Source organism: Condylostylus longicornis, unplaced genomic scaffold (assembly GCF_029603195.1).
Source record: "Condylostylus longicornis isolate FDR11 unplaced genomic scaffold, ASM2960319v2 ptg000252l, whole genome shotgun sequence".
In the NCBI taxonomy this organism is placed as follows: Eukaryota; Metazoa; Arthropoda; class Insecta; order Diptera; family Dolichopodidae; genus Condylostylus; species Condylostylus longicornis.
In genome coordinates, this window is record NW_026578217.1 from 199934 (window position 1) to 221235 (window position 21302).

General features: G+C 30.7%; 1 protein-coding gene across 3 annotated transcripts in view; it reads right to left on the reverse strand.

Moving 5' to 3' along the window:
* Positions 1 to 21302, reverse strand: part of LOC129616616 (probable G-protein coupled receptor Mth-like 1) — a 224743-nt gene that overhangs the window by 168296 nt on the left and 35145 nt on the right. For all 3 annotated transcript variants that reach the window (XM_055532247.1, XM_055532248.1, XM_055532249.1), the window contains exon 2: positions 8063 to 8141. In XM_055532247.1, coding sequence (XP_055388222.1) covers positions 8063 to 8141 — 79 coding nt within the window. The remainder of the gene's footprint in view (positions 1 to 8062; positions 8142 to 21302) is intronic.

Genomic DNA, 21302 nt, shown 5'->3' on the forward strand with positions numbered 1-21302 from the left:
AATAAATTAATTAATTTCAAACCAACAAGAAGTTTTTCATTTAACTACCAAAAATTGTGGGGGCACAAAACAAAAAACTGTCACAAAATTTAAACCTGGATGAAACTGCTGTCAAACAGAAGGAGTTAGGAGAAGACATCAAGAAGTTACTGAATCACTTGAAGAAAGATGCAACTTCAAGGAAGACAGCAGAATATTTAGCCGCTTAGATAAATTCAACAAACCATGGAAACAGTTTAACATCAACGACTTAGTAATAAAAGATTTGTGGAGTGTGAATACTGATCACGTGTATTTCAAAACTAAATACTATAACAAAGTGAAGAAGCTCAAAGAGAACCAACAGTAACGGTACCAGCTCAAAACGCAAGCCAACTAATCCAAAGACTCAAGAGTTGAAAAGCAAGTTGATGAAGACAATGAGACGGATGGCGATATACAATAAAACAATAATGAAGAAGCTGAGTTGAACCCTTATGATTTGATAGAGCAAAAACATATTGGAAGGACATCATTCGAACAAATGATGATATAAATTCCCATGCCGCAAATGAATTTGAATCACAATACCTAGAAAATAAGCATTTTGAAAAATGGAAGAGTGACTTTAGGAAACAATTACAAAAATAAGGGAGCATACGCAGGAGCAAAAGCAATCCTGTACGACTAAAACACCAAATGAAAACCAGGTGGAATTAACATACGAATGCTCAAAGGGCAGTATGACTCATGAACCAGCTTCTTAACCTTTTCAATTCGCTCATACATTTAAATAGCCAATTGGATAACGTTCAAAAATTCCATTATCTCAAAAGTTTACTGGCGCCAGAGCCAAAGAGCTTAACAAAATATTTGCTAGTAGCTAACGAAAATTAATAACATCCGGGTACAACAATACAAGAATACTGTTACTCAACATATATGAAAAAGCTGCTATTTCTACCTCGTCTTAATAATGAAACATCTCCTGGATTGAAAAGCATGTTGGACAGTAAGAAAAAACGCTTTTTTGCTATAAAGAACTTGGGCATTGAAACTGATTCCTGGGGACCTGTAATTTCTGGCACCCATTTGTAAAAAGGGACAAGTCGGTTTGTAAAAAAAAAAAAAGAGATATGTATACCATTTTACAGATGCTTCAAAATTCTATCATTTTGAAAAATAAAAAGTAAAAAATGTATAAAATTTTACATACAATTGCTAGCTAAAATATAGGGTTTTTTGCAAAATGGGATAAGTCGTTCATCTTATAGGATGCGCATTGGGACAAGTATTGTGTTCTGTTTAGCAAAATGGGACATGTTATTAAGTTCTTTAACGCAAATTCAAAATGAAATTGCAAAAGAGGGCAATTTTATCAAACCACAATTTATTTTATGTACATATATGTGATGCAAAAATGATTTTAAAAAGTTTCTTGAAATTGAATAAAAGAGAACACCAGTAAGAATTTAATAAAATTATTTAACTGTTCATGATGAAAGCAAAATAAAAGCACATAATACATGTAGTAATTCGGGCAGGCAATCATACAACTAGTCATATCAAAAAATACGGCAGTTTTATTACTTACAGCAAATGTATGTGTTAAAAATACACCATTACGAGCCCTAATAGATCTCAGTCGTCGTTTATAACAAAGGAAGTTGCAAATCAATTACAACTCAAATAGTTAAAAATTGATTCCATAATGACAGAAATCGGTGAAAAAGAAATAAGCTGTGAAAAAAATAGTGTGAGTATAACAATTTCCTCAAAACAAAGTAAAGAATTTTCAGTTACCATCACGGCTCATATTTAGGAAAACTTCACAAAAAACCTGCCGCAAGAACAAGTACATAAATATAAAAGGGATCACCTTGAGAACATAAAGTTAGCCGAAAAACCAGCAAAAATTTATCTTAGATGAGGCTCAGATGTCATTAGTAAAATATTGATTAGTAAAATAATAAAAGAGCAATATCAAACAGTCTTTGGATGAATAGTAAATTGTCTTGGAGCAGTAAAAACTCTAAACAGCTGGATATTTAATGTTAAGGTGGATGATATTTATGCACAAGTCAAATAATTTTGGGCCGCCAAAGAAATTCTGAAAAATGAAATGGTAAAGGAAGATAAAGAATGTAAATATCGACACTAAAACAAAAGAGCAATCGCGCGCATTTTAAAATGGAAAAATAGTTTGCAAGAAATCAAGAATTCGCAAAAAACTTACCGAAAGCTACAAAACATTTATACGAGAATATGTGAACCTAGGTCACATGAAGAGATGTGAAATTGTTACGCAAGCTGAATCATACTTTTTACCACACTATGCAGTTGTAAAAGAAAAAAAACCCAACCACGAAACTTCGAGTTGTACTTGAACGATCCAGTAAGTCGCCAAACAACATAAGTATCAATGATGTCATAAGGACTGGGTCTAAACTTCTGTTGACAAAGGCAGGAAAATGCAAAAAATCATCTTGAGATATTCACTAAATGATCCGATTCGAGAATATATGTTTATATATTCTCACTTATCTATGAAACAGCTGCAGCTCCATATTTAGAAATGAAACTAAGCACAGATGAACAAAATACGTTTCCAGTGAGAGCAGAAATCTTACGAACCGACATGTATATAGATAATCTAATATCAGGTAGCGATACAGTTGAACAAGCCATACAAGGTAAGATACAACTTATAAACAGCCTAAAAATCGCAAACTTTAGATGACACAAATGGACAGGAAACAACCCACAACTCTTAAACAATACAATGCCAATAAAATGCGCTGAAATGCGATATACACAAACCGAGTCACGTAAAATATTAACAACACGCTGGTACCCAAAAGAAGACGAACTTAAGGTAATAATCGACCTTCGAAACAAACAAAAAATATATCAAAAAAGGGTTGTGCTCCCGAAAATTTCCAAAATTTTACATCACGCCTACATCATAAATATATCAATTTTCGAAACCAATTGCAATTTATTTATAACGTAAAAGTTCGAAGGTAGCTTTCCTACACTTCAGCCAAACCCATTGAATTTCATGGGTTCAGTGACGCTTCAGGTAGAGCATATGCTGGCGAGGTATACTACGACTGCACCAAGACAGCTATAAATCAATATTAATCACAGATGAATTAGAAATATCAGACATAGCACGATGTGCATCGATCCCCAAGTAGTACCTTCCTGGTACAGAAGCAAACGGAAAACCTTCGTTGCCAACTGTGTTAAAATTATTTAACAATCCGCTGACTTGCCATTAAAAGGAATATTGCCGAAACAAATTATTGAAAACAAACTGTGCCTAGAATGGATACATAAAAAAACAACAAATGTGATTGACAAGGCACTTCGATCAACAGAGGAGTTAAAAATTAGTTCCCATACGTCAACAAGAACACCAATCAAAACTCTTTCCATTGAAATATTTTTATTATTATCAAAACTACAAAGAACCATAGTCTTCTGTCTTCTATTGCAAAATATGCAAAACGTAAGAATACTGGAGAACTTACAACCACTCAAATGGAAATTGCACTGTATTCCATAATCAAACTAAAACAAACTGTCATAGCACAGAAATTGGTTGCCTATTAAAAAGCAAGTTACTACGCTCTAACAGCAAGATACTAGAGCTTCATCCATTTTCGAAAGGTGGTATCTTAAGAGTGGGAAGTAAGATTACAAGATTACATTTGTGTGTTTCACAAAGCGTTCATCTTGAAGCCGTATCAGACCTGTCCAGCGAAGCCTTTATTGCCGCATTAGAGCGATTTAACGCAAAACTAGGAAATATGGCGCATTTTCTCATTGGCAATGGTACAAACTTTGTAGGAACATATTACCAATTAAAAACCAACGAGAAATTGAGTCACTTTATTCATTCACACAATTGGGTCATTTCATTCCTCCAAGTACTCTCTATTTTGGTGGACTACGCGAAGCTGGAGTAAAATCGGTAAAATATCATCTCACAAAAGCTATTGGCGATACTAAACTCCCGTCCACTTACACCATTTACATTTCATTGACGCAGAGTGGCAGTTCGCCACTTCGTTAGTTCGTTAGTTAGTTATGACTTGACTTTTTATTATCAAAATTTAAGAGATCTGCAAAAAATATCTGACATTCTTTTAACTAATTGCTCATCTTTATTTAAATCTAGTCAGTGCCCTGTACTTAACCAACTTATAAAGGTACTAAATAATATAAAGCTGGTGATGGATCGCTATCAAGACAAATACGTTGATTATCATTCGATTTTGTTGGAAAACTGTCAAATATTCTATTTGGCATCCTAGACCAAGATACAGCTAAAGAACTGGAAAAGAAAATTAATGATATAAAATTAAGCACCCATACTTCGCAAGAGTTACTAAAAAATTATATTTCTATCTTCTGGTGAGCGATTTAAAGAATTAAGTATTAGTATTCAAAATGCTACAGAATCTGAACACTCTCTAGTAGCTACCGTTATTTCAGTTATCCTAATGATTGACGAACTAGAACAAAAACAAAACTCAACCTTAGACGCTATGACCTCAGCATAACAAGGGTTGAACCATCACGTTATAATATCTCCACAGATTATAAGAAAACAATTGTCCATCATAAGAAGTTATATTCAACCTGATAGCTACATTCCGGAAATCAAAAATACACAGCAACTTCTGAAGCTACACAAATTAATGATAATGCAGGGGCGAATAACATCATGTCGCTTTATATTTAATTACAAAATTCTCCTACTACAAATATATTTGTTTTAAATTTTCCACGTTATCCCGATGCCAACTTTTCATGAGAATTTGGATAACGTGGTTGATAACTTTAAGGTTATCAACCCATCATGAGAATACATCATACTTAATTTAACTCATACTTAACTTAACTTAATTTGACTCATATTATTCAGTTATTTAAACTGAGTTTAAAAACTGCCTATCCTTTAACGTCAACAAATTTTATTGCCGGAAGCTCCATCCTCTATCCAACGAAAAATTCGAAGATGCTTAGTGTAAAGTTCAACTACTCAAGCCTCAACAAGAGACAGAATTCAATCTGAAAGTTTTATGATTTCAAAATGAATAGGCAACTAATATGGATTAATAGGTAAATCACCGATAACTCGTTTAACGTTATGGACAAAAGAGGAACAACTTTACAACTGCCAATTGAAGGAGCCAACAATGACGATTTCTTCGCACGGTGCTATTACCGTCAGTCAAGTCTAATTATCGTATTTTCCTGGTATGAACATCACCAAGTTCGTAAGCTCTATCAGCAATTTTTCACATCAATTAGACAAAATAAATACTAGGTATTCAGAAAATGTCACTAAGATTGAAGAAAAACTACATCAATTGAACACAAATACAACAGGCTATTGCATATTTAAATTATGTACAAAAAGAGGTTGCCATTGCAATTCATGTTCAAATAAAATACTTAAACTTTCTTTGAATTTCGATCCACGAGTCGCTTTTACTTCAATGATCCACATAAGTCGCTTTTACTTTCTAAAGCATTCAAATTATTTAATAGCCTCTTTTGAATTATTTTATAAAATATGTGAATTACAAATTAATATTTATTAAGAATTTCTTCTTGACTATTCTCAATGTAATGAATGTATTGAGAAAAAAAGATATATCCAATATCCAATGGTATAGATAATAAATAACAACTAATAAGAACATCGTAAATCAATGTTGCAGTTGATAATTTTAGTTTTGATTAGAAAAAATTGCACATGGCGCAAAGAAAGAATTTAAAGAGGTTAAAACCAAATTGCTGAATAAGAATACTCAAATTGCTCAAAAATGAGAATTATTTTGCATAACTAATTACATTATTAATTATTGTTAATTGCAGATTTATAATTCTTTTAATATATTTTATCTAAATGTGATGTAAAAATTTTGCTCTAAATATTTTACACTTTGTTTGCACTAAAAAATAAAATTTCTTAATTTGTAAATGTTTTAAAAAAATTGCTTTACTTTTATTTCGCACAAAGATTTAAACTGAAAAATATTTCGGTAGTTCTGTTTATTACATTTCATTTATGTAAGGATGTATATTCCAACGATCCGAACACATTCAACAGTTTAAATTTTCCTGATTATAGCTAGCTAAGAAAAATTTTTTCTTTTTTGATTAAAATTTTATTCATTTCAGTACATGTTAGATTTTTCATATATGATTCATGTGTGATTTTGTATTTCTCAATAAGGTAAGTTGAATAGTGTTGGCTAGCAAAAATGTTAATGAAAGTACTAATATATTGTGGTACAAACAATTTGAGTTATTATCTTATTTTAGTTATTTAAAAGATGCTTACAGAATTGTTTCAAATAATTTCAACCAGTTTTTAAGTTATTTAAAATGAAATATGGGTGTACCTACTTCTAAACAAGTTTTTTGTACATATTTATTTTAAAACAAGTTCAAACTTTTTATATTTAGTGCTTGCCAAATTTATATGTGTACTTCTTTCATATTTCATTAGCCGGTAAACAAGACTAATCTATTTATAAAATGGTCTTGCCTGTGTATGTATGCCCTATCTTAATACTAAACGCAAACCCTATTTAATTCAAAAATAAAAAAAAATATTCAAATTCGGTCATAAAAATATATGATTGTCTGTTCCAAAACATTTTAAATATTTTTTTTACTTAGGTAATTGATATATTAAAATTTAAAATTGTTGTCAAATAAAAATAGAGGTAAAATTTTGTATTGAAGTGTATATAAAATTTGTATTAGTAAAACAATATTGAATTGTATTTTAGATATTACTTTCTAGTTCCCTCTTCAAATTTTTTCTTTATTCATATCAATATTTAATAATTATTCTATATTTTCAATTTGAGACTACAGTTACTTCCCATATCTTGAGTTAACTTACCCTATAAGAAATAAAGCTCTTCAATTAAAAATAATGAAATACTTTCAGTACCAAATAAAATGTTGAAGATGAAGGTATTTTAAGAATTTTCAAATAATTGTTAAGGAAAATATTATTTTTAATTGATTTTTTAAATATATTTTCGGAATTTTACGTGTTTTTTATTATGAATTTATTTTGTTATTTCTCCTCAAAAAATAGCCATTTCAATTTAAAAAAAACCCATATAAAATAAGGTCGCGATTTCAAGATTCTCTCTTAGCATTGGGACTTGTCAGATATAAAGACACTATTTCAGTTTATAAAAATAATAAAATATTACACGCCTGATAACATTTTTCACATGTATTTGCAACTAAAAGAAGTATATATAACTTTTTTCTTTATATAACCTTCTTGTAAGTTATTGAATAAAGACTATTTAATCAGAAAATATAACTACGTATTAAAACGCTTTGCTCTTAAATTCAACTTAAGTCTAACTGAAATCTTAAAAGTATTTTTTTGCATAATTATAGATATAGATCTTTAATAATTAATAAAGTTGGATCAAACCAATGATTTATAACGCAGCAATATTTAAAACAGCATAATAATAATAAAAAAATTAAAGAGACGTCAACATAATGCTCGAATTTAAGGGTTAATTGCGTGAGTTAAGAAAATTTTTGACGGCATGGAATTTGCCGTTAGATTTCTGCACTTATAGAAATTTGAAAAATTTTGTAGTTTCGGAAATATAAGTTGCCGAAAATTCGAATTTCATAAAAACTCGAAGTTTTGAAAGGCATTAACTTAAGGGGTGAAGAGGGAAAAATGTTTTCTTCTAACGAACAAACTTTTTAGACTTTTAACAAAAATCTAATAATAAAAACAGCTAAAAATTTTTGAAAAAAGTACTTATTAGTTTTCCTATGTCCGTCCTTTCGTCCGCCCGCCCGTGTACATGTTTACGAAACTTCTAAATCGTTCAAGATGTAAGTTTCTGGCAAGGTTTCTATATTTTGTCCTAGATTTAGTCTTACATTTTGTTGTATTATGTGAACGGCACCGTAAAATTAATTGATACAATTCGCAACACACAAATTATGTATGGTACATATATTTAATTTGTTACTAACTAAATGCAATTTATTTAAAATTACTTACCTAAATGTCCACCAAATATTTAAGCACATCACGTTTAACCAAAAAAATGCCGCCAAAAATGAAAAATGAATAAAAATTGCTGAAAAGAAGAAAAGGAAAACAAATTATTGAAGGAAAAACAAAAACAAATTTAAGAATAAATCATAAAAAAATAAAATTCATAAATCGGAAATTTGTTTCACAATATCTATGTTTTATTTGAATTTTCCATTTTCCCCTATTTGCAAAACTTGCTCTCACCTTTTCACTAAAAACTAAAAAATTGATGGCCATGAAATGAGTAAATTTGAAATCGATTCCAAATTCGTTCAATTACTCATATACATGTATGTGAACAAATAAACAAAAAATAACTGTTTTATCAAATAATTTCTTTTAATAAATTTTAGATCTATAATTTATTCACGTAAATAATGTATACCTCTTTTATGAAAATCAAATCTTCAGGAAGGAAAAGCAGGAACCTTTAGATATATATAACAATATAGATAACTTTGAAAATTTAGTTAAAAAACAATGTAATTGTTTTTTAAATTTGTTAACTTGATCCAAATTATTTTCTGCTTCAACAAAGCCGACAAATGTCTCTTATTCAGTAATGTAGAATTAATTTTAAATAATCTAAATCATATGTTTTTTGGCGTTTATTTTGAAAAGGTTTTGTATAAAAGTTAAAAATTAACAATTGAAAATCTATTAAAATTTTTACCGACCGTATTGTGTAAACAATAGGTAGGTTATGTGTTGGCTACAAATTTTGCATATCGAGTTTTCGGTGGGAACGTACTTCTCCACAGTAGGGATGTGTAAGTAAACTATTTTTAGCAACCTGTCGGTCTGTCGGTCTGTGTGTGTACGCGTGTATCTCAAGTTCGGCTGAACCGATTTTGATGAAATTTTATACGTAAGTTTATTTCCACCATGGCACGGATTGATCAACTTTTAGTTAATATCAGGCCTCGGGAACTTGCACTTTTTAGCGGATCTGTTTTACATTTTTGAACATTTTGAAGAAAATATTCAACCGATTTACTTGAAATTTTATATATAAGCTCAGCTCCACCGTCCGCGAAAATTCCTATGTTTTGGAAGAAATCAGGCATCGGCAACTAGACGTTTACTATGGGCCAAATATACATTTTTGTGTATATAAAGAGAAATAATCAACCGATTTCATTGAAATTTAATATATGGATTCCTCGTATCAAAACAATGAACATATAAGTTTTTTGGGAAGATCAGGGCTCGAAAACTGATTTGCAGGCCGATTTTACATTTTTCACCATTTTAAAGAAAATATTCAACCGATTTACTTGAAATTTCATATATGAGCTTTGCTCGACCGTACGTAAAAATTCCTAGCTTTTAGAACAAATCAGGCATCAGCAACTGGACGTTTACTACGGGCCAAATATACATTTTTGTGTATATAAAGAGAAATAATCAACTGATTTCATTGAAATTTAATATTTGAATCCCTCATATTAAAATAATGAACATATAAATTTTTTGGAAAGATCAGGCATCGGCAACTAGACGTTTACTACGGGCCAAATATACATTTTTGTGTATATAAAGAGAAATAATCAACCGATTTCATTGAAATTTAATATTTGAATTCCTCTTATTAAAGCAATGAACATATAAATTTTTGGAAAGATCAGGGCTGGAAAACCGATTTGCGGGTCGATTTTACATTTTTCATCATTTTGAAGTGTTACAGAATATTATAAAAATGTCTGTTAAATACTTCTTTCCAATTTTTAGGACATTAGTAAGCTTATAGTTAACATACTTAGAAAAATGTAAATTTGGCTCTTAGTAGTTTCGCTTTGTGCTACCCGAATTCCCTGAAATGCTCGTCAGTTAGTTTCGGTAACAACCAGAACTCAAATATCAAATTTCAAGAAATTCCATCAATTCGTTCTGTGGATATGGTGAAAAATGTAAAATCGGCCCGCAAATCAGTTCTCGAGCCCTGATCTTTCCAAAAAAGTTATATGTTCATTGCTTTAATATGAGGAATTCATATATTAAATTTCAATGAAATCGGTTGATTATTTCTCTTTATATACACAAAAGTGTATGTTTGGCCCGTAGTAAATGTCTAGTTGCCGATGCCTGATCTTTCCAAAAAATTTACATGTTCATTGTTTTAATACGGGGAATTCATATATTAAATTTCAATGAAATCGGTTGATTATTTCTCTTTATATACACAAAAATGTATTTTTGGCCCGTAGTAAACGCCCAGTTGCTGATGCCTGATTTCTTCCAAAAGTTAGGAATTTTTGCGTATGATCGAGCAAAACTTATATATGAATTTTCAAGTAAATCGGTTGAATACTTTCTTCAAAATGGTGAAAAATGTAAAATCGGCCCGCAAATCCGTTTTCGAGCCCTGATCTTTCCAAAAAATTTATATGTTCATTGTTTTAATACGAGGAGTTCATATATTAAATTTCAATGAAATCGGTTGATTATTTCTCTTTATATACACAAAAATGTATATTTGGCCCGTAGTAAACGTCTAGTTGCCGATGCCTGATTTCTTCCAAAACATACGAATTTTTGCGGACGGTCGAGCTGTGCTTTTATATAAAATTTCAAGTAAATCGGTTGAATATTTTCTTCAAAATGTTCAAAAATGTAAAACAGGCCCGCTAAAAAGTTCAGTTCCCGAGGCCTGATATATACCAAAAGTTGATCGATCCGTGCCATGGTGGAAACAAACTTACATATAAAATTTCATCAAAATCGGTTCAGCCGAACTTGAGATACACGCGTGCACACACAGACCGACAGACCGACAGGTTGCTAAAAATAGTTTATTTACACTTCCCTACTATGGAGAAGTACGTTCCCACCGAAAACTCGATATGCAAAATTTGTTGCCATTACATAACCTACCTATTGTTTACACAATACGGTCGGTAAAAATATATTAAAATCTGAATGAAAATTAAAAATAAAATAGAAAACAAAAATATAAACTATGCAGTAGTGAGAAATTCACTAGTGTTGCATAGCTGTATCTTTATACAATTTATACATAAATAGTAAATAGTAAATGTGGGGTTTAAGACAAATTTTATTTTATATTTATATCAATTCTTATATCTATCTTGTATAACAAATCAGCTACTATTTTTTAAACATGCAGTTACACATTGGGTAGAAAGAACAACATAAGTAATTTAATATCATTTGCTTAATTTCTTTATTACACAAAGTTTGATAATCGCAGTTAAAGTACTTCTTAGCAATACGTTCTTTAAAAAGAGTAATATTTTCTTTATCACTAATTCTTTTCACATGCATTTTAATAACGAAATATGGAATTTTGAGCATTGCAGGACTAATTCTATCATAGTTTTCTGACAAGACTATCCATTTAAAATCATTTATCTCTGAAGAGCTGAATTCTTCTTTATAGTCAAATGATACTGCATTATAATTTTTTGAGGAAGTTTGAGGAAGAATGTCCACAGGTTTAAGCAAAGACAATTGAACATTATCAGCATTTAATAATATGTTTTCCAACTGACAGCAGGATTTTGTTCGAAAAAGTGCTGTGCATTGAGACATTGCGGTCGGTTATGTGCTGACCACATCAGATTTTTTTTAATTGCAATTAAGTTTTGGAGATTTTAATATAATGGAACATTTAAAAATATTAATACTGTGCATAACGAAATAATAAACTTTGTTAGTTATTGAATTAAAATAATAAATTATTTGCTTCTCAGCTTCCACTCAAAAAATTTCGCATCAATACAAAATCGCAACAAAAATTGATGCATAGCCGATTTAATATGGTGCGCATACGATGCGTATTTTCCACATTTTTGCACACCAAACTTTAAAGTATTACGGTATTGATGCATTTTCGTACGTGATTTTTGCATGATTACACATCGATGCTGCATCGATTACTTTCCGATTATACCCATAATCTCCAATTTAGTTTCTAAAAACCAGGAATATAAAATCACTTCAATACACAAAATTTATACATACCACATGACATAAAAAGTAATCAATACATTATTTTCAAAGACATAAATATGATACCAAAGCAAAAACGCAGTTTCTGGTTATAATTTTTACTTCATGAATTTGGTGAGTGTTGCAGAAAATTTTGTTATTATTTTAAAGAATTAAAAAAAAACAAATTTAAGCTTAATCCTTTTTTTTTGGTATTTTTTTGTTTTTTATTATTAGAAAACTTTAACTAGTTGGTAAAATTCACCTATAAGATAAAAAAAAATATTTTGCTAATATAAAATAAAAATAAAATATATTTTTTTATGTATATTTTAAAATTATTTTGAAATTTAAACAAATTTCTTTTCTTTTTTTAGATTCTGCAGATTGATGCTAGTACAATATTTTTCAATGGACATTGAAATATCATCTGCAAACAGCAAATCTGACTGCTTTTGTGTTGATTTTGTCAGGATAATGAAGAAACCACCATGCACATTTTATATGACCGTTCTGCTCCGGCCGCCAAGATATTTAAATGGGACCGATATAATATAAGTAAGTGGAGGTATAGGGGGCCCAGCTGGTTATGTTGTCTGTGGCTCTTGAGAGAAAATGCTCTAGAGTTGCAATCTATCTTTAGAAATCTACAAAATCCACAAAACCTGATACAGAACTCCATATATTATAGGTTCTTAATTACAATAAAAAATGCCTACGTACATATAATGTTTTTATTACAAAAGTTAATACACCTTGATTAACAGTCACAATGCGTTTGTTAAATGATGGTTCAAAAACAACAACGAATTAAATCATTACAAAAATATCTTAATTCAATCTTTACCTCGATTCAAAATTTCGTTGAACGTCTTGGGGAACGTCTTGAGGAATTCAAATAATTTATAACCCAGCTTTTCTGAACACAGTTTGGGTCCAGAAGGAGCCACTCAATCGCTGACCAAGTCCATATAACCACAAATGTCATCGGTAGCGCATTAGAGAAAAAGGGATATGCTCAGCTGCATTCTTAGACGTTGCCCAGGCATTTTATAAATTATAGCACGAGGGCCCGATTGCCAAACTGCATGTATTACCTAAGAAATTTGCCTAAGAAACTTGTAGAATCCTATATTAAAAAGAATCCTATATTAAACGAGAAAAAAATAGAGTTGACCTTGCCAACTCTGTGATACCCGTACGAATTCGTTATCCTATGTGCGAATAATGATGCCATAACTGACTATGGAGTTGCCGTATATTAATTTATGAAAAATTTCAGTACAATGTGTTTTTCAAAACACTGTGTCTGTCAAACTACTGTTGAAGTTGTATGGCAGCTATCAGAAAGAGCCAAGAAATTTTAACGAATTTTATCAAGCACATCGGCCCTACTAATATATTCGTTTGTGTGAAATTTCAATACCATAGCTTTTATAGTTTCTGAGATATAGCCAAATAACTTTTGAAGTTGTATGGCAGGTACCAGAAGGAGCCAAATAATTTTAACGACTTTTATCAGACACATTGGCCCTATTAATATATTCGTTTTTGTGAAATTTCAATACCATAGCTTTTATAGTTTCTGAGATATAGCCAAATAACTTTTGAAGTTGTATGGCAGGTACCAGAAGGAGCCAAGTAATTTCAACGACTTTTGTGGGACACATTGGCCCTATTAATATATTTGTTTGTGTGAAATTTCAATACCACAGCTTTAATAGTTTCTGAGATATAGCCAAATAAATTTTGAAGTTTTATGGCAGCTACCCGAACCGGTACCCCGATCATGTCCAATTTAAATAGGGTTCTGGCACTTAGTACAATAAATCATTTGTGAAAATTTGGTGAACTTAGCTCAATTAGTTTTTGAGTTATCGTTGGGACGGACGGACGGACGAACAGAGTGAAACTAATAAGCACTTTTTTCAAAAAATTTTTTGGAAAAGTGCTCAAAAGGAAAAATAACCTTACAAAACAGAAACAAATATAAATAGCACCAAAAAATACTCCCAAAACACCAAAAACCCCAAAAACAATTACATTGAGTAAAAGAGCGCAGGAATACAATATGCCCAAGTGGCAAGGGGCGAAACATATAACCATACCAAAGAACGAAGGGATTTTCCACCTAAAAAATCTGTTGAAAGCAATATAAATATAATGCAAATGATGCACAATATGACAAAAAGTGTGAACGAAATTTCATTGAGATCGGACAGATTAGAAGACAAGCATGATAATGTTTATGTATGTACGCCAAAAAGAATAAAAAATAATGGACGAAGATAAAATAACAATTGCAATATGTGTAACGCAAATGGCGTTCTTAATAAAAAGCGTATATTAGAAATATTCCTAGAGACCCAAAATATTGATATATGTTTAGTAACGAAGACACATTTAAAACAGCAAACAAATATAAAAATTAATGGATACATGGAATATAAAGCGGCGCATCCTAATAATGAATCAAAAAATGGTTGCGTTATTTTGATAACGAATATTATAAAACATAATGAAATAAGTAAAGTAGAAAGAGACAATAGCCAATTTGTTGCTGTACGAATAGTCTTATAAACAAAATTTCGATCTTGGTGTACTTTACTGTCCTCCGAGACGTATTATAAACGGTGGTTCATTCAAAGATCTCCTGAATCTTTTTAAAGAAAGGTTTATTCTGGAAGGTTATTATGATGACAAACATACTGATTGGGGTTCTACATTGACCTCAACAAGAGGTAGAGAGCTAAGAAAAGCTATTAAAGAGATTGGTTGTTACTGCCAATCCACTGACAGATCAACATACTGGCCAAGTGACAGAAATAAGACACACGATCTGCTAGACTTCCTTATTGTCAAGAAAATCTCGCCAAATTTCATTAGTTTAGAAGATAACTATGATTTGGATTCGGATTATTCTGCACTTATAATAGCTGCTTAACTGCTTAGCTGAGACAGTTACGAGGAAACAGAATAAGCCCATGTTGATAAAACTGACTGGACTAGTTTTAAAGAAGAGATAGAGAACAAAATAAACTTAAGAATTAAATTACGAACCCAAGATGATTTGGATTCGGAGGTAGAGAATTTTAATAAAATCGTACAAAGCGCATGGAACAATACAAAACAATATTAGTATAAATCCGTGGGTATGACTTACCCAAGGGAAATACTGAATATGATAAACGAAAAGAGAAGACCTAGACGCAGATGGCAAAACTCACGAGATCTGACAATAAAACTGCACTCAATCGACTCACTCAGAAGCTAAAAAGAAAAATCAAAGAAGATTCGTTTGATAATTACATTAGAAATTTGTCAACCGAACAAGAAAATCATTATTCCTAATGGACGGCTGCAAAAAATATTAAAAGACCAATTTTACATGTCGCCCTATTAGGGGAACCGATGACAAATGGGCAAAAGAAAATAAGGATAACGCTGAAATATTTGCAGAACAAATTTTTAGGCCAAATGACATACACTCAAACATAAATACTGAAATAGGAAACGTGAGAACAAAAAACGTTATCGCTCCATTTGCACAAAGAGAAATATGTTAGTGAAAGAAATACAAAGTTTAAAGTCAAGGAACACCAGGTTATGATTTAATTCTCTGAGATACTGAAGCAATTATCGAAAAAAGGTATAACAATGTTGACTTTTGTAATGAATTCTGCATTAAGGTTAAAATATGTGCCTAATGCTTGGAAGGGGCAGAAGTTATAATGGTGCCAAAACGTGATAAACCACTAAATGAGGCCAAGTCTTATAGACCAATTTCTCTGCTACCAATTTTGTCGAAACTTTTGGAAAAGTTATTATTGAAAAGAATTAATGTAGAGAGGTCATTAATTCCGAACCACCAATTTGGGTTTAGAGCAGGATATTCAACTACTGATCAAATTCATAGAATTACAAATATTATTGAGTAAGCCCTCGAGGAGAAGCAAATTCGTGCAGCAATTTTTATAGACGCACACGCTTTTGACAAGGTTTGGCACAAGTTAGAAAAAAGATTACCAAAGCAATACGTAGATATTCTCTCTTCTTATTTAACCGACAGAATATTTACAGTCAAAGAAGAGGGGGACTTTTCCACACTTAGAAAAATAAGAGCAGCTATGCCTCAGGGCAGTATTTTGGGTCCAATACTATATCTACTCTTTATAAAAGATGTGCCTCAAATAGAAAACACGATTGTGGCTACATATACTCACGAAACTGCAATTATGGCAGTAGCATCAAATATTGACAACACCACAAGAAAGTTGCAGCAGGCAAGCAATAGTGTTGGAAAAAATGGAAAATAAAATTAAATTAAACTAAGTCTGCACAAGTAAATTTTACAAATAAAATTCTTGTAAACCCTCCACGTTCTAAGTTAAATGGGATAAATGTTGGGCAGAAAAATGCGGCAAAATATCTAAGAAGATGCGGCAAATGTTAAGAAGAAAAAAGCAGAATTAGAATTAAAATATAAAGAAATGTATTGGCTCCAAGGTCGCAAGTCAAGGTTGCCGATACAGAATAATATCCTGCTCTAAAGCCAAATTATTAAACCGATTTGGTTATATGGTATCCAGTTGTGGGGATGTGGCAAGCAAATACATGTCCAGTGAATACAAACGTTCCAGAATAAAGTTTTGCGGAATATGGTGGATGCCCCTTGGTGTGTACCAAATGGAGATTTGCACAGAGATCTAAAGATTTCATATGTAGTTGAAGAAATTAACGAAAGGGAGGTGAGACATAAAGCTAGTCTGGAGCAACATATCAACGTAGAGGCCTTTCGGCTTCTTGTTATCCGGGATTCAAATCGTGGAGCGTTGAGTCTCTTCCAATGTATATTAAAGAAAATTTCATGCTTGGTCTAAGGGGACCAGTATCAGAATATAAGGAGGAGGTTTTGGTGGTAAAACACATAACTGACTATGGCTTGCCAGAGAATGGCATGTTAGTAGCATTCATGCTTTCCTCCTTCCTTCGATAAAAAAACAATCGCAACAAGTTTAACAATCGTGACATTAACAATATATTATCTACGATGAACGGTCATATTGTTATAAGTTGTTAATATACAGGAAATCAGGAAATCCACCATCAAACATATCAACACAATAGAAAAAAATTATATTGCTGAAATGCGTGCGGTGCAAGACAACAAAATTCCTCGCTGTCTAAAAAGAAGAAGACCCATGACTTTGGGTCCTTTCTCCAAACACCTAAAACACTATAAGTAAATTGCTTGAAATAAGTTAAACTTAATAAGTTAAGCAATAATAATAAACTTAATAAGTTATATAATTGCAATAATAATAATAGGAATAATAAAAAAAAATAAAAAAAAAACGTAAATGATTAATTTAATATAAAAAGAAAAATTTAAAATTAAATCACGAAAATATAAAAATTTATATCCATTTACCGATCCAACAATAGTCATTGCAGATGGTTTGAAATGATCTTGAATTTTAAATCACAAAATAAAAAAATCACATTAAAAAATGTATATCTAACATTATACCGATCATAGGCGAAAGACTTGCACTTTCAAATAATAGTGAATTGAAAAATTGAAAGTTAAAAAAAACGCCAAATATCTCAAAAAAAAAATCGTTATTTTTTTTCTCGATGCGCTATAAGAGCTTTTATAATTTTGCTATACATAACATTAATGGCCCAACAGCGTCCAAGTTTTATCTCGAAAACGATGGCAATCAAATTAATTGAAAGACCCAAAATAAAGAACAATCAATCACTTGCGAAACAAGCCCCCGATGATTACTGCATGATTCCAAAGTTATAACCATTTATTTATATGCAGGAAAAATCCGACCCCTTTTTTTCAGCCAGCTGTAGGTCGAAAGCAAGTATATCTGCACCTCTCTCCCTTGCACCCTCTTCGACTTTGTGATGGAAATTGGACAAATAGTCATCCCTAAAATTAATTTCCACCTTACACGAAACACCCTGCATAATTTAGTTAGTAAAGAGAACTATCTGATTAAATATTATTTAATAAATTTAACACTATAATTAATTAACAGGTTATGAATACAACATTCAATTAATAGGTTATAAAAAAAAACTGTTAAAATTTTAAGATTAAAATTAATTCAAATACCAAATACAGAAAATTTAGCACCGGTCGGACATCTGGCAAAGTTATCAAATGATAAATTTGAGATTTGGAAATTCAAACCCAAAGCTTGTTGGCTTGAAATGAACTTTGGCATTCGTCGGCGAAGTGCGGCCCATCATTCTTTTTCCAAGAAAAAAAATATTCGATTGCGACTAAATTCGATTCGATCAATTTGAAAATTTTTTTTCAAAAAATTTTAAGAACTTAATCATAGATAATATAGATATAGATATATAAAACTCTATAAAATTTATTAACAAACTTATTATTTGTCAAACAAAACAATCAATAGTTAGTTGAAAATGTCATTTCCTCTTATAAGTAGGTACAACTTAAAACCGGAAAATAACTACCCTAGAAAGCAAGAAGTAACCTAGAAAACAACGCAAATTGTGCTTCGAGAACGGGTTCAACAAAAATGAAATCGAAATAAAAACGTTTTTGGAAACTTTTAAATCAAAATACACTAAGTCCTCGAGATACGACATCTTCTAATACGACATTTCGAGTTACGACATGATATAAATTTGGATCATTTTTATTCGGCTTACGACATTGTTCCTAATACGACATTGAAAATTTAAAAAAAAAATTGTTTTTTTTGACAGATTTTACTGTTTTTTGAATAAAAATCTATACCGAATTTAGTTATAAAACGAGACTAAAGCACATACTTCAACAAGGAACTCTTTCTAGTTAAAAATTCTAGTTAGTAGTTAAGAATACGAATTGAAGTGATACAATATCAACTTATTTAGATTTTACTTTATTTATTTTTGTTATATCATTGAATTTTTTTGATTTTGTTATTATATTTTGTTGTTTTTTTTCAAACTTTGTTACCTTTTTGTGAAAAAAAGATAAATTATTGTATAACATAGTTTGTCTAATTCACTTTTTGTTTCAATACATTTTTTTTCCCCCTCAAACGACAAATCGAGTTACGACATAAATTTCTGGAATCAAAAATGTCGTATCTCGAGGACTTAGTGTATATGCAGCAGTTGCAGAACATCAAATTTGATCAAAAAGCTTGTGAAAAGAACGATGAGAAACTTAGAATAATCAAAAATTTAGTTGAAGAGTACAATTCTCAGGATGTAATTGTTTAAACGAAACCAAAAAACAACTAGCAGCTTGCAACCAACCGAATGGGCAACACATAATTTAAAACTTTTGACGCCAAAAGTAATAAGGATAGGTCTTTTGCAGTACTCTGTTCAAATATCGAATCGATTGAAAATACTAAAATTTAAAAAATAAATTAAAGAATGAAGTAGTTTCTAAAAATAAAAGAGAATAAAACGAATCTAGAAGACTATAAATATACATACATCAAATGAAAGAAGGTTAAATAAGCATACGATGGGATAGGTGTATATTATTTGAAAATTGCAATGTGAGAGGATGTAATTGTATTACATATAATGATTAAATTAGGCATTAGGGTATAACCATGAACAAAATTAATGTGAGGCTTTTGGGAAAAATTGTGTGAAGTGTGGAGGGTGGCATTTCCATCAAATATTAAATCATTTAAAAAAATTTATATGAAATCAAGAAAATTTTTAGTGTTTTGGAACATAAAATTATTTTTAACAAAAAAAGTTCAACATAATAGAAACAAACTAAATAACAATTTATAAATGTTTAAATGCTAAAAATTTTAGATCACAATAAAAATAGCCCACTTATTAATTTCGCAAAAAATAGCATGATATTGCATTATATTGCATGTTTAATATTTAGTAACAGAACCTCTGGCTTTAATTATCGTTTTTAAACAGAATTGGAATGGATTCGACAAGAGTTCTTGAAAAATTTTTTGCCATTCTTCTAATAAGTTTTTTTTTAAGTCATTTTTATTATATCTGATGTTTCCGAATTTCCAGCTCCAATTCGTGCCACAAATTTTCAATTATATTGAATTTTGGTGGTTGCGGTAAAATTTTTATCGGTTTCGGGCAGTTGTATAATAGCCATTCCCTTACTATTGCAGCGGTATGTTTTGAGTCGTTATATTGGTATATATGAATTTTGTCACCAATTCCTAGTTTATTAGGACTTTGTTTTAATTATTAAATTATTTTTCAATATATCTAAATAATTAAATGTCTAGATAGTTCTTCATATTTCCCTCAATAAAATGTAAATTAACAACTCCAAATGCTGAACAAGCACCCCAAACCATTACATGACCAACACCAGGTTTTACCACATGCTGTAACATGCTGTGATGACCAAAACTGTGTGTACTATATGCTGTGATTTCAAGTATTCATTTACTTTTCTCTAAACTTTAATCTTTCCATCCAATCCAAAAATATTCAATTTACATTCATCTTTAAATAATACATCATTCCAGAAAAATCTTTCAAAATGTATCAATAAGCAAACTATAATTGTACCTTCTTATTTTTCTTGCTAATGAATGGTTTTTTTCTAGCAGTTCTACCTTGTAAATCAGTGTTTCGCAGGACTCTCGTAATTGTTTGGTCATTACATTTTAAAGGGAGTCACAATTCACAGCTAACGAATTCAAACGTATTCTTATGGGATCTATAGAGGGTCCTTTTTAACTTCATAAAACTATGTGATATCTATATATGTGATATATATGTGATATATATGTGATATATATGTGATATATATGTGATATACATACATATTTATTAAGTGAAATATTTATAGTTATTAAGTGAAAAAATAACTAAAACATTATTTATGCCCAGTTTAACAAATAGCACTACAGATTGGATGAGCTTTAGATATGAAATAATAAACAATATTGACGTAAATATTAATATACAATCAAGAGCAATTAGATGTGGAGTTAGAAGGATTTATTAAAATCGTACAAAGAGCTGCATGGAACAATACAAAAATGTAAAAGTACAAACCGACAGCAAATAGTTATCCTCGAGAAATAACTGATTTAGTAGGTGAAAAGAGAAGGGCCAGACGTAGATGGCAACGTTCGCGTCACCCTGATGATAAAACTGTTTTAAACAGACTTTTCCAGGTGCTTAAAAGAAAAATCCAAGAATTTAAATCGGCAACGCACGAAAATTATATAAAGAACTTGTCAGCTACGAGGGAAACAAA